Source organism: Anas platyrhynchos, chromosome 20 (genome assembly GCF_047663525.1).
Source record: "Anas platyrhynchos isolate ZD024472 breed Pekin duck chromosome 20, IASCAAS_PekinDuck_T2T, whole genome shotgun sequence".
NCBI classification, from domain to species: domain Eukaryota; kingdom Metazoa; phylum Chordata; class Aves; order Anseriformes; family Anatidae; genus Anas; species Anas platyrhynchos.
The window spans coordinates 9,468,796-9,486,432 of record NC_092606.1 but is presented as its reverse complement, the minus strand read 5'-3'; the positions used below and the strand labels follow the sequence as shown (position 1 = coordinate 9,486,432).

The 17,637-nt window shown below is 47.6% G+C and overlaps 1 protein-coding gene across 6 annotated transcripts in view; it reads right to left on the bottom strand.

The window, feature by feature from the left end:
* AUTS2 (activator of transcription and developmental regulator AUTS2) overlaps nucleotides 1–17,637 on the bottom strand; it is a 757,775-nt gene that overhangs the window by 680,091 nt on the left and 60,047 nt on the right. Inside the window, exon 1 of one of the 6 annotated variants that reach the window (XM_072026165.1) lies at nucleotides 6,360–6,407. The exons of the other annotated variants lie outside the window; for them this stretch is intronic. Within the exon in view, the coding sequence (XP_071882266.1) occupies nucleotides 6,360–6,392 (33 nt within the window). The 5' untranslated portion in view covers nucleotides 6,393–6,407. Of the gene's footprint in view, nucleotides 1–6,359; nucleotides 6,408–17,637 lie in introns of those variants that run through there. 6 annotated transcript variants of the gene reach the window in all.

The window sequence follows — 17,637 nt, the reverse complement described above, 5'->3', positions numbered from 1 at the left end:
CTTGCACTATAAATGATTTAACTAGAGCTATCAAAAATATACAGACATGAGAAAAATATTTGGACATATCGAGGGGGAACTGCAGAAGAAATCAAAAGGCCCCCAGCCCTCCCTGAAGCCAGACACCCACCCACCCCTTGCCAGCTTTCTGCAAATTCCAGCAGTTTGCTTCCCTCACAAACTCCAGGTCCCTTCCCATTTTTCGCCTGGTTCAGGCTCCTGCTAAATGCCTCGAGTGAACGTGACTAAAGCCACACGGGCACCGCAGACCGATGAGCTCGAGCAGGGGGTGTCTGACTGGGATTCCTCCCCCCAGTCCCAGGCAGCGTCCTGTCCACCCAGCACATTCACATCCAGCGAGCACAGCTGTGCGCCAGGGAGGTCACGTTCAGAACTTAACCCAAAAGAAACACAGCCTCATGCATAAACACTACGCGCTACTTCAAAGCAGTTGACTTTTTTTTTTTTCACTGAGGCAGCCAAAAAACACATAGGATTGAGCCTGAAGATAGCAATGTACTGTAAACTTATCATAAAAGCAGGACGATGAAACCAGCTACCAGCTGTGAAGTATATTTACAACTGTAAATGTAATATTTCCACTGTAGAGCAAGCAAATATTGCGTTATGGAAATGCCTGCTTTATCAATCAGCTTATCAGAACAGAGAAAAAGAGAATATAGTTTTGCATTTTTCCGCAGCGTAGCATTTTGTAGACATTGAGAATGTGTTTCTGAGATACGACGTCTGCGAACAGCAACAGAGAGATCAACTTGCTGATGAATGAACACAATAACTTCTTCTCAAACACCTGCAAGAATGCCTTGCTGCCACTTGTTTTCAGAAGAATGCAACTTAAATAAAGGAGGGGTGTGGAGGGGGTGAGAATCAAAGAATTGTGAAAAATTAATTTCTATTGGTATTTGCTTATTTCTCCTTGATGGTATCTCTTATGACACCAATCGAGAGCATTCTCCACATGTGAATTTCCAAGTATTCTCCATCCCAACAATAGCACAGCCCTGCTCTGTTGGACTGAAGAAAGAATCTGCTGACACCTGCCTACAACATCCAGTAAGTAGCCCTACAGAAAGCAACGCCCTTCATTTAAGGCTACAGTTGGAAAATTAATTTTACAGTTTAAAAAAACATTAACCTATACATGGAGATTAATGCAAATGCAACCATCTTGTTTTAATAGGACCTATCCAAGTTTAAGTAAGACTATGACGGATTCGGAGTAATTAGGAGCTTGTCCAATAGCCAGAATTTTATGACTGTAAAAATTAACAAAGTTGGCGTTCCCATCAGTGTGCCTCAGAGCTATTGCCTTATAAATCCTCAGCATGGCTGGGTAAGGGGAGCCTGAATAAGATCCATTTATTTATTAAAAAATCACCTTTTCTGGGAGATGGTAGCAAACAAGTACCAACGTTGAACCCTAGCCTACCGACATGAATGACACTGTAGAAACACATCAGAGCTCTGGAAACACTGGGAGACACAACAAAGGAGATGTACATGGCTATTGGTGTAGCTCAACAAGAGCCTTGCCTACTTCTCTCCCCCACTCTTCCAAAAGCAGACCCCAAAACTGCAAAGTTAAGTTAATTCTTGATGGCTTTACATGAAACTCAAGTGATATGTGGAGCATTTAACTTCCATTCATTAAAAAAATGCAGCATTATCTTGCATTAGTTCATCAGGATAGAACAAGTTTGGTGGAAATGTCTTTCATTTTATGAAGACCTCTACAGAGCTGGAAATGAGACAGTCACTGTGAAAGGCACCTGGTGCCTGTAACGGGCAAGGCAGGTGTGAAAGCTCTGGACTCTTCTCGTATGGGGCGCTCTCCTATTTTGGGACACATTAAGGTCAATGTGGTAAACAGCTTGGTGCCAAGAACCTCTCTGAGTGGACTTATCCATGCTGTAGTGAGAGTTTCCCACCTGAAACCAACAGGAGAGCAAGATGGGAAGCAGGTTTCACCCTATGGAGAGCTCCGACTTACCCATCACATCCCCGGGAGCACCCCTGTTCAGAGCAGGTCAGTTAAACCAGTGTAAAAGCAGAGAGCAGCTACAGTCCAGCTCCTCACTCAGGAATATTTTGTGAATGAATCATCCTTCGTTTGTGTTGGCTGTGCCGATTTGTCAAACAAGCACGGCAATTCCAGCGGGCGAGGAATCAAAAAGACCAGAGGACGACTTAGAGAGAGGCTAGAGCGAAAGCTAGCAATGTGCAGCAGCATATATTAACCACCAGAACAGCTTGAGGCATGCCTGGAAAATGCCGAGTAAGTGGAATTTAATTTCTGGCTTAATAATTCTTTTCTTTATACATGAATTTTGCTTAAGAGAACATCAAATCCCATTTTCAATGGAGATGGTTGCATTTAATCAGCGAGCTGAATGGTAACAGTGTAATGCTGCTCAACAAAGGAAGAGGGTTTAAAACCACTGCCCAAGGCAAGAGCATCCCCTGCGCGGGTCAGTCCTGGTGCAGGATCCAAGGACGACTTCCCAGTTTGCATTTTTCCAGCTCAGCTCAGAAGACAGCTACCCTAGAAGATTTCCCCAACCAAATGCAATATTGAGGCTTTTCAATTCCAATTTAAGAGCCCACAGCACCCTTCACCTGAAACCCTGGGACAGCAACAGGTTCCAGCTAACCTCTGCTGGCTCTGTACATGTGATACAAATACTTCCAAGTTTTGAGGTCCTCTGATGAACCACTGTGGCTACGTGGCTATGAGCTGGACACGGTGACAGGTCAGCAATTTTGCCAAGTACAGCAACAACTACGAAGGAGCGTTGGTCGCCTGCAAGCCCTGCGCAGCTGCAGCAGGCACGCCGCTCTTGGAGGAGCCTGGTCTCACCATCCAGCTTCGGTGTGCTTAGGAAAAAGCCCACAGCATTATCCACAGATTTTTTTCGTTGCTGCTTTCAAAGAACGGAAACACGAATCACAAAAATGTATTTGTCTAAAAGTGGGAGGACATTCTTCTATTTTAAGATATAAACGAATCCGCTTACCTACTCTTCCCAGCAACCTGGGGAGAAATCCAGTTGAGTTGATAATTTGCCTTTCTAACGCCCTTCAAGGCTTTCTGATCACAGGTAATGCAAACGATGCCGACAAAACAAAAATGTAAGCACATGAAAGCTTTCTGCTTTCAAGCAAGATACTGTCCCGACTACTCACTGCTAAATCTAAATCACTGATGGATTTTCCATGCTGGCAGCATTCAGAACAACACTCAGAAACCTGGTGCTCATTGGAAATTTGAACATCTTGAAGCAGACAGATACCAGTCATTTCCTAGTGCAGATTTTCCTAACACTGAGCAGGGATGCTGAGATTAAAGGTATGCTATCCTCTACTGAAAATTAATTTTCTACAGTTGTTAAAAAACTTGTTTCTCTAGGAAAATGACTCACTTGACTAGATAAACACTTCTATCTCCTCTAGGAAAGCCTGTTTCCTTGAACCATGCGGCCTTACACATTATACAACTTAGTATCATCACAGAACAGCATTTGGCTTTTCTTGCACTCTTAGAAGGTAAAAATCCCAACAAGCAAGTTGAGAAGGCATTTGAAATGTTTGTAAAAATAAATAAATAAATCTGCCTTAAAGAGAATGAGCACACTTTTTTCCCCAAACAACCTGCTACCATCTTGTCAATTACAAGTATTTTCGAAGTGAAGGACAAAAGAACTTAGAAGAAGATGAACTTACTAACGCATAACATGTCTTACTGAAAAAGAAGGGTGTTTTGCAGTTTTAAAACTCGTTTGGATTTCCAGTTGTATTTCATGTTTCCAGAGCAGGCACATCACTGGTGCAGCAGGCAGAGCTCCGACCGCTCCAGCAGCAACCAGAGCCGATCCTCCTGGGCTGCCCCATCCCCGCATCCCCTGGGCATTGTGGCACAGGCTGGGTGCCCAATTTATCACTCCACCACAGGATCAGTGTTTCCCAAACGTGTGGGCTGCTCCTATGGGAGCCTGGAGCCCTCGCGTTGGCTAAATATTTGTTTCTTGTGGGTCTAAGCATGCTACAGAAATCAAAGCATCAGCACTGGTTTCAAAGCAGCAGGATCAAGCTCCAATATAAGCTTGCAGCTGGCTGGAGCCTTGCAGCAGGCAACCGTGTGCCTCTATTTCAATATTTGGCTGATAGATCCATATCCAGCAGGGACAGAAAAGTCCTTTAGAAAACACAATATTCAATTCCCTTTTCATCTCAGGAATGCAAGCCAGGCTTAGTACCTTTAAAACCTGGTGGTGCAATAATTTTTTCTGCCTTTTTTCTTTTTTCTTTAAATGAGGGAATGACGCTTTCATTTCCCTATGAAAGGGCTGATCTGAGAGTACAGGCACCAGTGACACTAGTACTGCAAAGACTTTCTGAAGGAAACAAAAACCGAAGTGCAAGAGATAAAAGAGACAACAACTCCCTCACCAGCCAAGCGATTAAAGCCTCTGCTCTTCCGAACGAGCATTTCCTTGAAATAATAAAAAACAAAAGGAAGACTAACACTGCTTCGGATCTCTACCAGTTTATTCTGCAGCACACCAGGCTTATTTATTTATTTATTTATTGCAGTTCTCCATTCACAGGGGACACCCCATGGAATCACTGATGGATACAGCAGGATTTGAAGTGGGACACAGCTGTAGGATGTTCTTTGGCTTTCCTTCCACATGCAGATTGGTATAATAGGGGCCTTCTCTGGGATCTGGATTACGGCTCAAAGGAGCAGAGACATCAACAGGCTGTTGCCGTTCACAAGGGCAGTTCTTGGGAATTCGGTGTGCTTTCAGCATACACGGAGCGGTGTGGCTTTGGAAGCTGTCTGTGTCTAGCTAAAGACATCTAGAATCTAACTCCCTGCCCCATGCTTAAAAATAAAATCTCCCGTTTGATGCTCTGAGAAAATTTCCAAGTACTGGTTTGCCAGGGGACAACTGGTGGCAGCCTATGAAGGTAAGATTAATGTAACCCAAGTCCCCATCCTGCGAGTGGATCTGCTCCTTTGATCCCAAATATGCAAGAACCGCAAAAACGGCCTGCAGCCTCACGCAAGTATTCACTGCATTGCCATTTGATTATTTCCTTCTTTGCAAAACTGCAATTTCCAGGGGAAATGTGCTTATTGTGAAAACATCTTGCCATCTTAACACCTATCTTGCAAAAACTCAGGGGCAGTTTAGGATGGAGGATAAAAAAAGGCTAACCTCTATTTTGTAATAAAAATAAACGACAGTCCTCTCTTCTGCATAAGCACATTGCCTGGTGAGATCAATTTTGTTCTTCTCTTGGTAACATTACCCTGTCTTTTTTAATACACTCTTCATCCATTAAGTTGGACTCCTTATGTGTCTAATTCACAGCTACACACCAAACAAATTACCCAGAATTAAAAACATCTCACTCATTTCCTCTTTCCCACCTCCACACTACATCTTGCAAAATCATTTTGCCATGACATGTCACAAGGAATTACTAATTTCTTCGCGGGGGGATGGTGGGAACACAGATTCCCTTTGCATGACATAATGGTACCACGGCCAAGGTTTGCACTGAAAAAAATGATTCTGTTAAAATTAAGCCCCCCACCTTAACAGCAGGCTGCTCCTGTTTTCTGCCTACATCATCAAGGCAGCAACACTCGTGGGGGCTACACGGCTAACTCGGTGTAGGGCTGCTTCTCCTCCCAGCCTCCTGCGCCTAGCGTCAAGAACTGACTGCAGAAAAGTGCACGCAGCCACCTCTGGGCTTCACTTACATTTGATATTCATACCTCACCTAGCTGTCTCCTCCTCCTCCAGCAGCTCCTCAATCCATCACCCATTTTCTTCTCTGCAATCACCACTTCTCTTTCCAATTTGTGCTTTCTCACCTGAGGAGCGCACGAGCTGAATAACGGTGCCGAGGCACCTCCAGGTGCAGGGCATCACTGAACCTGCTTGCTCCAGCACTCCGCACACCCTCTGTGGGCCTCAGGCCATCAGACTAAAGACTCTTCCGCCCAGCCACCACGCATGCTCATTGCTATTCAGGTACCTGCTGAATGCAAATTCATTTCTATTCGACTTGCCTGTATGAGCATGCCAAAATTACTTCATTTGCTTCCTGCAGCTCCGGCTCGAACTCTTCCCTGACTCCTCCAACACTATCATTTCATGATCATCAATTTACATGGCAGTTTCCCTTAATTGGATTCCATCCAACCAGCATCTGCTGCTTCCCTAGGATGGCTGCTTCCCTAGGAAAGGACGTGATTTTCCTCTCCAACAACCCCAGCGCTGCTACAAAGGAGCAGAACTGTCCTGCTGCTTGGTATCACTTACTCCCAGCCCGACACAGTGTTTCAGCCTCTTCATGCAGATCTCACGGATGCTGGCTCTTCTTCCCGACGGGTACTAGCAAGGATGGTTAGCTTAAACCTTAAAACACGTGGCACATAACACCGCAGACACCAGCCGGGTTACTACTGCAGCACCCACCACTCCTTAAGGATGCCTTAACACAGGAGGTCCCACTTTAGGGGCTGTGAACTTCCCTTAGCTGTTGGGGCAGGGGAGGTACGGGAATGGAGACGTTCTTTGAAGTTTTACAAGTTGAAGGACAAATCAGAGAGAAATCAGGACTGAAACCATCCCAGCTGAGCTGCACTGGACACACCGATGGAGTCTTTCTGCATCTAGACTGACCCAACCCACAGAAGCCAACCTCACCAGCTCTGGGAAGCCACATGGATTCCACTGGTCCAGAAGGACAACCTGGAGACCCCAAACACAAGCCTACCTTTCACCCTGGCTCTGCATTAACCATATAGTCCCTGCCCAGCTGCAGTTCAGCTGGGAACACGAGGCAGACACCAGCACAGGAGGCGCAGTGGGACCACAAGCGATATTCAGACTAATTTCTGGTTCTACCACTCGCTCCCTGCGCAGCCTTACAGCAGTCATCTCATCAAAGTGCACGGGTGCCAGCAGGGCCAACAGATACAGAAAGGAGCCTGCTGGTGGTTCCCCAAGTGTTGAGGTCTCCCACTGACAGATTTTGACCCCAAAAGAGTATAAACCTAAAGAAGCAAAAGAAAGAATATAAAAGAAAAAAAACAAACAAAAAAAAAAAAAAAAAAACAAAAAAAAAACCACAGTTTATAGCATTTCAGCTAAGATGATGGGATGCTCCCTGAGCTTCCTAAGGTCTCTGAATCAGAACACGGCAGCCCAAGCACTATTTCTGACAGCCCTGTCTTTTTCAGAGCACCTCCACTCTAACGTGGAGCCAAACCCAGCAGCCTTCAGAGCAATCCCTCCCAGGGGAAGGAAGGCTGTGCAAGGAATTGCAATGCAGGGCATGCACATCGTGCCTTGAAGAGCGGGGAAACGTAACAGGCTTCCCCGAGCTTAAACATAAGTGACCCTGAAAAGAGGAAGGGAATGGACAGCTTAACATCGCCTGGAAGGCTGCACAGAGCCACTTCCAGGAGGCAATTTTCTGAGCGGGTAGCTACATCGCTTAAAGCAAACCGATGGGGATATTTTCAGGTCTCCATTTTTAATTTTGGACACAACTTCAGTGGTAACAAACATTCTCCTTGTAAGAGCATAACCTTTCCATGACTTATTTTCAGACAATGCAGAGCATTAGCGGAGATTTATGTTTACTGCCGAGTTAAAGGTCAGGAATGGAGGCTCCCTCCCTTCCCCAGCTCTCCCCTCCTCTCTTCCACCAAGAGACTAAGGCTGCATAATCTGCTGCGTTTGTTTTCATACAAGAGCTGCTTTTAAGCACTGCCCTGACGATCGCACAAGGGTAAGCAGATGAAATCCAATCAAGTGGCTCTACAGGACAAGACACATGACGAGACAGCCTGCCAGACTCCGGCTCTAATGTACACGCTGAAAAGAAGCTTATGCAGAGCCTGGGTAAAGAATGCTTTGTTAGGGAACACAAGCAGCTCACACTGCAGTGTCTGTTCTCCATTAGCCATCCATTTAAAAACACTTCTGATTATTTTGGAAGTACTTGCCTTGCCCTTTGTCGAACTCAATATTTGCAGTTAATTGCATAGCTAGTGCACTTGCCTCCAATTTAAAAGCACATTAAGCCCAATTTTTATTTAAAATAGCCACGTTTCCACCTAAGCGCCGAAAATATTGGCAGATCCGGCAGATAGCATTTTAAAGCAAGACACCTCTTTGCTTCTGGGAGCGTACACACATGCTTCACCGTACATAAGCTAGTGAAATATAACTGAGGATGTGGAAAGTAAAGACCAGTCCCATTGGGGTTGAAGAAGGAAACAACCACAGTGTGTGTTTCTGCAAAAAGCAGCTCTAAGAGCGCGCTGCTCAGCAGCAATGGCCAAGGGAGCGTTCTGTGCCGGCTGGAGTAATCCCTGCGCTCATCCAGGCACTCCTTCACACCCAGGGAAGGCTGCCCTCAGCACGATCGCTCATCCTGATGCGCTCCGGGCAGCAGCTACTGCAGAGAGCAGAGCATGGGAGAGCAAAGCCTTTTTGTCTTTCTAAGTGCCCATTTATATAAAACATAACTACCGAACCTATCAACAGGATTTACAGGTTTTATTCCTTGCTTTTATGAGAGCATTTAATGCGGACTAGGTATAACCACGACCCTGCCAGTCACCACCTCTTTGTCCCACTCTGGGTTTTCCAGAGCCATCTCCAGCACCTCATCCAAGCCTGCCGCACATGCCCTGGCTCCTCTCCCCCTCACCCCGATGAGTTTCTCAGCATTCAGCACACACAGTCGCCCACTCCAGCAATTCCTCCGTGCTGCAGGCTTCAGAAAGCACAGCCAAACAAGTTTTATACAAGCCTCATCTCACCGCTCATAAATCTCTCCCTGGAAACTTGACTGAAGTGCTGACGTTACTGGCTTGCTAGAGTGATATGTTTGATATTTATTGTTGCCCTGGTCTTCTTCCCTTTAAATAAAAAGTGCCCAAAACGATCAGCTTTCTGCATCGATATTAGGAGTTATTTCTTCAGCCAGTCGCAGCTCACCCAGCCTCTCTACAACGGAGGAGCTGCACCAAATCTCCGCTATGCAGGAAGGTCCTGCACCAGCTGGCACGGCTTCACCGATGGTACCGCAGTCACGGCACCTCCAGCACAGCACCCCACCTCTGGCAGCACAGACAAGCACCAGCAGCTGTTGGAGCAGAAGGAACAAGGCCAACACGCACACATCCTGCTCGGGAGCAGAGCCGAAGCGTGGAGCCGTGCACTGAGCACCACCGAGGCTGCCCCGTGCCCGACGGCCCCGCACGCGGCACAGACCCTGCGCCCGCACTGCTCCCCTCAGCCACATCGCTCACACTGGGCTGGTTCAGTTTGGACACACTGGCACACCTAAATCAGCACAAATGTGTAGACAAAGGACATTCTGCCTACCTGTAACATTAGTTAATACTTTCAGTTTATTGCCTTTAAATCCTTTTTGAGAAGTTCTAGCATAAACAAGTAGAAATGCTTCACCATGACACTGGGTATTTTAATTCCTTTCATACGAAAAAGAATAACCCAGAGAAAGTCCAAGCACAGCATTACAAAAGGATGCGCTCCCATGAACTAATTAAGATTTAAACCATGACAAGCTGCAAGGATCTGTGTGCTCCGACTGCAAGCAACAGACAGGCAAAGTATCTATGAACAATTCGGAAATTACTTATGGGAATTAGGGGGGTTGTGTAATCTGATTTAGCTGTTGCTTTTGTCAATAGCAAGATATGAAATGTCTGGAATTTCCATGCGAGTTTGAGAGTAAGTGGGGTGGAAAAAAAAAAAAAAGGAAATAATCAATAACCTAATCTATAATTCCACTGATGGCGAGGGCCACAGCTTGCGCAGGGCAGGTGAGGGTTTGCTGTCAGAAGAATGATTTGCTCTTAAGACACAGCGCTGTCTCAGCCTGAGTGTATAAAGCCCTCAGTCAATGCCCAGGGGTTGTGATTGCCTTACCAGGGTTCAGTTTGATCTCTAATGTCCTGCAAGGATAGATTTGCAATAAAAATATGTGAAAACATTTATAGACATTAAGTTTACACGATGGCTCTGATCCTGTGGATTAGTGTCGAGTCTGCAAGTCTGCCAGAGAGAATAAAGCGCTGTACTGTCCTTACACTAAGAGCAATTTAATTTGTACATCCAGATGTTCATTTTAAGATTTTTATCCATTTTGAAGAGTTATATCTCCACTGCCTTGGAATAAAAACATAATTATGTGTAAGCCATTTACAAGATTCCTGTGGCAAATATTCCTCACCCTGCTGGGTTATTTTAGGGCGGTGAAGCCACAGTTAATACAAGGGAGGAGGATTGTTTGACAGAACTATTGAAATAAATAAAAGGACTTGTTCAAAATGCATGTCAAAGCATGTGAATACGTGAAGGTTACCGAAGCCCAAGAGATACCTCCATCTCTTGCCAGGCCCCAAACTGTTGGGAAATGTTTCTAGCAGCAAACTGTCCCACTCTGCATTTCTAAGAGGCTGAATCCCAAGAATAATAATGCACAGAAGATTGCAGCCCTTGGCTTTCCAGCCAGACAGTAATTCAATGAACAACGCAGCCAGCCCATCAAAGCATCCTTGCCAAGTTACACAAGTACCACTTGTAGGAAAAGCTTTCTACTAGAAAAAGAGACAGCAAGAGAGAATATGCTGGGGGAGAGGACGGGAAGGGCTCTCTCCTAATCCGATGCTTAATTACAGCACGGCTCCCATGACGTTCAGTGACTGTGCTCAGAGCACATGTGTGCCATGCACGGATTGACAGCAGCGGGGCGCTTCCTCCTGCACACAGTGCGCGAGTTTTGGGGATGCAGATGGGCTGTGCCCCAGTGCCAGCCTGCTCCTGTAAGGATGTCTCCCTCTCACCCTGTGCCCAGGACCAAGGGGGGACTTAAGGAGCTGAGTTTGGGTATGGGGAGAGGTCCCAGTGCATCAGGTGCTGAGCAAGGAGCGCAGTCCTGGACCTCATGGAGTGGGAAACACCCCAAGACCCCAAGCAAGCTGCAAAGTGTGGTCCCTTGCAGGGACTTTGGAAGGGAAAGGGGCCTTGGATATCCATGGCACTGATCCGCAGGCTGATAAGAAGCCTCCCAAGGATATAGGACACATTTTTTGAAGGGAAACAAAGACAAGTGAGTCCCACAACATCAAACCACTAAACAGTTTGGGTGTTGATTTTTTTTCCCCTGAATGTCCTTCCTGAGCTCATGCAGCAGCAGCTGCTTTCCTCAAGTCTTTCATTAGTTTTAGCTACACAAACACGTCAAAGCAAAACACCTTCATAATTCTGTAACACTTCTCCCACCGCTCCCTCGGCAGCAGCCCCATGCTGCAGCTCCGAGCACTGTGACTGAAGGGTGCCTTTTGGTGCAGGGCGGCATCGTGCAAAGGAGGAAGACGTCAAAGGTTCCCTTCCTGTAGCAGCTGACAGCTGCATCAGCTGTGTGGACAGCAGAGAAAGAGAGGGATATTTTGGAAAACAACACAAGCACTAGAGCAGTGATGGGCTCTGGAAACAGCCCAGCACCTTCAGGAAAAACCATGGGAGATGGGGCCATAGGGCTGCCCGCAGGGTTTGGACCCATCTCTTTGACCTCCAGAAATGCCCGAGAAGACCAGGATGCTCATGGATGAAGGAGGACACGTGGGCTGGTGGAGCCAACCTGGGCTGTGCCTTCTCTCCCACAGAAGAGGGAAATCACCCGATACCAAAATTGCATGCTGTGACCAAAGGGCTTTGGCGCCCAGCTCCATTCTGAACTTGCATTGTGTCTGAAACCACAGCACCTGCCCCCACTTCTTAAAATAACAATAACACAAAAGCTATGAGACATATATTCCATCGCCGCTACGAGGTCAATATTAAGGCTTCTCAAACCCTTTTCAGGCAGACAGCTACCATGCATTATGAATTTCTCTTATGTTATCTTTCCAATGAACTCAACGGCCTGACCTGGACAAGCCAGGCTCCCCAGGGACAGGAGATAATTTAGTGTGTGTCACTCCTCCTTCGGCTCGGGCTGCTAGTGCCCCAGTTTATACTCATTTGTGTGTTGAAAATAACCCCTGAAATCCACAGCTAAACGCATAAAGGCTTGTGGCTGGATTTCAGCTGAGTCTCCAAAGGCTGTACATCATTTGCTTCAAGATCGTGCCATCACGCTCCACCGCCAAGCCCCAAGTGCTAATATTCATCACCCTCATCTCTGGTGCTGTTTGGCTAATGACACCTCATGCAAACAGGACCTCGGGTCACCCTCATCTCTTGACAAAGGTGTTTATTTTGAAAATCAGCTTGAAAATTTGCCACACACAAAAAATAAAATAAAATAAAAAAATCTAAAGCATGCACCTGCCAGCAGCAAAGCAACATGGAAATAAAGGATGTTGTATCTCAAATGTAGGAGACACTGAAGGGACTGCATGTATTCATACTGCATTTATTTGCTGTCCCACTTGCTTTTTTGCTCATTCTGGCTAAGATGAAGAGAAAACACCTTGGCAAATGGGACCCAACCACAGAGGCCTTGAGCTGGCCCCGCTGCCCGGGGCCGAGCCTCCCAACGTGAGCCACTGGGGAGCAGGATGGCCCATGGTCCCTCTGCTCTGCCCCGTGCTGCGACGCTGCCAGCGGGGAGCACCAGGCATGGGGCAGTGGCAGAAGCAAGGCACAAACGTGAATTTGGGGACCTGGCATTCAAAACCCAACACCCTGGGTGCAGCAGACTCAGCGTTAGGTCAGCTTCCTACCAAGCGGTCAGTGTGGTGCAGACCTGCACGCTGAAATCTCATCAAAAGGGGGATCACCGATCAGATGCCAAATTACTTCTTTTCAGGGCAACTGTCCTTTTTTTTACACGATTAAGCCAATCCTTGAACAACAGTGTTCAACAACAGGTTTTCAGGAAACTCTGTTTCCGAAATGTCAGCCCAAAAGAGCAGTGCCTGGATTTCAGGGTCAAACCTGCTTAGCTCAAAGTACCAAATTAACTCTTCGACTACCTCCAGCACCTGAAAAGCAAAGTGCATCCCCAAACAAGTGCAACCTCACTTAAAAAAATAAATAGAGAAAAAAAAAAAAAGCATTGTGCTAACACAGAAATAAAAATAACCTGAGAAACTGCAAAAGGAGCCATCTGGAGACTCCCACCATGACAATAGAAGAATGCAGAAGGCACCACAAGGTGTACAGCAGCTCCGTCATCAACGCCCCTCTGCAAGGCGCTCAAATACGGTGGGGGCGAGAACAAACACAGGCACGTGGCTCACATGGCAGGGAACAAGCAGGGCCAGCTGTCCCCTGGCACTCAGCACCAACGGGTGCCACTGGCGATGCTCCTGCCACTGAGGAACATCAAACCACCTCAACACAGCACAGGCACAGCACCGGGCTCATGGCCTCTCCTCGACATTCACCGCTCCCTCTACCCCAGCACCAGGCTGTACGCGATGCAATTAAGCCCGGCAGCTGCACTTTACAGCTTTACAGCTGTTCCTTTTCTAGAATGCAGAGGTCATTTTTTTTTTTTTGCCTCTTCAGAAGTGGGATTTTCTTAATAAATATTCAGTGTTCTCACCAGAACAAAATGGGAGTGAAAGCCAGACTGCTGCCTGTTGGATCTGCTCTGTGCCTCTATTTGGTGTGTAACCTGCTCTAAAAGTATAATGCTTGGCATTAAATCCAAGTCTGAAGGCACAGTACTAAAGCCCAGGACAACATTTACATTTCTGCGAGGATGAAGCATGAAAATTCAGTGACAAATCCATTTTTCTTATGCAGAGTTGTGGCTTTAGAGCATTTATAAAGACAGAAGAGGCCAGTACCAGGAGGATAATAAAACTGTTGGTTACACTGCTCTATTTCTTACAGGTAGCACTCCACCCCCCTTTAAAAACAACACAGAAGCTCCCCAAAACAGGAAAAGCCGACAGAGAATACTGCAGCTTATTTCCTGCAGAAATAATCTATCCACACACCATCTGAATTATTAAATCACTGCAGAAAATGCCCTATTGTGTGGGCCTTCCTCTGGCCTGGAAAATTTGGCGGATTTTCACCAAGCGCATCATACAGGTGATGTCAGGGGAAGAGAAAGCAGGAGGCACCTGAGTTTTAGGGCTCGCCACAAGGCCCCTCCAAGAAATAACAAAGTTCCTTTGCTGACACACTAAGAGTAGTGGTTTCTGCGCTATTCTGCTCCTCCTGGCAGCACGGAAGCAGAGGAAGGCACTGCTCCCTCCCGCACTGCACGGGCTGCGCGTCTCTGCTGGACTTGCAGCATGTTACCAACACGATGAGCCTGCACAGCACTTCACTCAGCAAACCAAGTAATCCAGCTCTTCTGCTCCTCTAACTTCAGAGGGCTTAAGAAAACCAGCAAATACACGACAGAAAAGCTAATTCCCATGTTTCCCAAATGCCCTCTGAACTGAACACATCCATTTCAGAGGCGAGACCCCACTGACTTTCCTACGTGACGCAGGTGGCTCCTGCCCCCTCTCCTGCTGTACAACAGCATTTCACAAGACAGCCTCCGAGCTCGGCCACCAGGAGCCGTATCTTATCTCCAGTGTCACCCGAAGTCCCGCTTGTCTTATCGGCATAACCCCACGTCCAAGACTCGTGCTGCTTTGAGACATCGGCATCGGGGGCCGTCCATCTCCTGGTTTGTGCTTGTGCGATGGAAAAGGACGCTCAGCAAGTCAGAAGTCAGACTTCGCAGAGACAGAAAAGACAGCCTTGGGATAAAGAAGGGCTTAGGAGGTTAAGAAGTCATTTCTCAGCTCTTTTACAGACTTGCTGTAAGGTCTCAAGGAAGTTGCCTCCTCCTCCCTTCTAAAAGGGGATAACCACGGCTCTCCTGCCTGATGCACTGGCTAGCAGGGATGCAGGCGCTGCGGGCAGGGCCCATCCCTAATGGGAGCTTTATTGACAGTACGACAACACAAACAGCCCCGCGTGCACCGGGCCTGCTTTAGTGCAGTCTGGGTACTCATTAGCGGACACGTTTGAGAGCTCTGGCCTAGCGTCTTCCACGAAATCAAGCAGCAAATCAAGAGCAATTAGAGCCAGGCTACGGAGACAGGGTTTTAACGCACTCTCCATTATCATTTATAGCTGTCTGCAACCCGCAAAGCTGCGCAGATCCCCCCGGCTTTGAAAAATTGAGAGCCATCCTCCCTTTCAGAAACCTCTGGTTCTTCATTAATGGATAATCACCACAGGATTTAATGGGAGGAGGGGGGAGTACCCCTAAATCTTACACAGCCCCAAGCCCAACCCTGCTGGTATTGATGGAAAGTATTGCTCAAAGACCATGGGGCCAGGAGCTGCCTGGAAAAGACGAGCGAGAGCCCAGAGAGATTTGTTGCCCCTTTTTGAGGGGCACTTTGCATCAAGGGCACAGAAAGGAGCACGCTCGCCACGAGCCCAGCACCGCGAGCAAAGCAGAAACCTGGGGGCAGAAACAGCACCGACGCTGCTCCTTGCTGCAGATCGGGGGGAGGTCTGCTCTGCTCCTTAGCTTAATCTGACACTCTGCTCTTCCCCACTTCAGGCATCCAAACATGCAGCTTAATATTTAGAGGGAGATCCTATTACGGGATAAGAAGCAAGGAAGATTGTCTACATATGAATTTACGCTGAAGAGCTGTTTATAAATAATTCCACGTGTGGATACTTGCTCGTGGCAAAGTAAAAATGCCTTGTTCTGATTTAGTTTAACCTATCTTTGAGGACAGAGACCGAATTCTCCCTTTTTTTGCACGCATTTTACACCGACATAGCTCCAGTGACTGCACAGAATTGCTCTTCAAACCATGCCCAGCTCTACCGCCTGGTCTCTTGGTGTAGTGGGGCACGCACCGGTGCAGGCTGGCCTGCTGGTGCAATCTGCTCCATTTAACTCACCACTGCATCGAGCCTGACAGAGCTGATCCTGCACCGGGGCCACCTTCACCCCTCGGTAGCCCCAGTCCACCGCAGCCGTGCTGATCCCAGCAGGTCAGCGGCTGCCAGGCTCCCTGTGGACGAAAAGCGCCCCGCACACCTCGGGACAGCCCCGCTGCTTCTGTGGCCCGCCAGGTGTATTTGTGCTGCTTAATCCCTGCTGAAGATAGGTCACAATTAAGGCTGGTGAAACAAGGACGTCTTAAAGACATGTAGAGCACCTCTGCAGCCTGTCTTAGTACCTTAACCAGCACGGCTGAAGTCAGGAGACTCCATTTAAGAGTGACTGTGTTGTACCAAAATGCCTGCTCCGCTCTGGAGGTGCAGCAAGGACGCCCCAGTCCCTCCTGGCACAAAGTCCTACTACACTTCATGAATTTTTGAAGCTGCCTCATGAATTAATGCACTAAAATAACTTTAATAAAGTCCTCATTTACAAACGCTCCCTGGAAATGTTGGTAGCATTTAAAATACACGCTTCAAAATAAGCAAATGAATATTTAAAATTCTCTTTCGGAACAGGCCCGGAGGAGGAAGGCCGTGCTGAACACAGCGGTGCTGAGCGCTGCAGGAAGCTGCGTGGCGGTGAGCAGGGAGCCCCAGCGAGATGCCCACGGTACAGGAGCTTGGGGGGACGAGCCCCACAGACACAAGCTCTCTCCGTGCATGGCGGTGCCTTAAGGGCCACATCCTACCCTCTCCTCGTCCCTGTGAACAGCGCTCACCTTCCTCTGCTGAGGGTCCGGAGATGCATGGGGCAGGTGCCAGGGAGCATTAGCAGAAACTTTTTTTCAGGGAATTTAAAGCACTTTGCTAGTGAGGATGACCTTTATTTTGGTCGCCGTGCCTTCTGCCACACTTGAAAGCCCCCATAAGGTCTCCTCGGTCCCTCCTGCTGCAGACAGATAAGGCACGAGACCGCCAGGCTCGGTTGTGAGGTCCAGCCGGGTCCACAGAGGATGCAGATTCGACCACCCTGCCAAAAACGCCCCTTGCCCAGGACAATCAGGCAGTGCTGGTGTGTGATTTTCCTGCCTGGCTGGCTGTGCCACAATCAGGCTCGCCTTGCTGCACCAGAGCCATGGGTATTTAGTCGGTGAGGCACTCTGAGATCCTTCGGGATGAAAGGAGCTATATAAATGTAAATTGTTCTCATTAATGTAAATTGTGGGACAATGTGATGTTTACAGCGAACAGTCCCACGGCTGAGCTTCAGACCCTGTATGTTTATGTGCAATTTCACCACCGAAGACCAGCCCGGTGGCTGGGACACCAGGAAGACCCCTCTGCCGAGGAACCAGCCAGGAGATATGGCACAGGGTCACCAGGCGGGTGCAAAGACATTTCACAATCCCAGAGTCCTCGTCTTGAGCAGTAATCCATAGGGCATTTGGGGTTTCTCTGTAGCTGCAGGAGGTTAATTAACAGCTTTTAAGACCACTTCTCTAAAACAGGGTGAACCCTGTTCGAACAGCTTCATTTCACAAGACAGGGGGGGTAAGTGACCAGTTACACTTGATACCAACGTGTTCACCACCTCACACCCCACATAACATCCACAGCATCCACTAGGAATTGTTCTGCTGATTTCAGTAGACTTTGGACCGGGCCCTTCTGGCAATTCTGC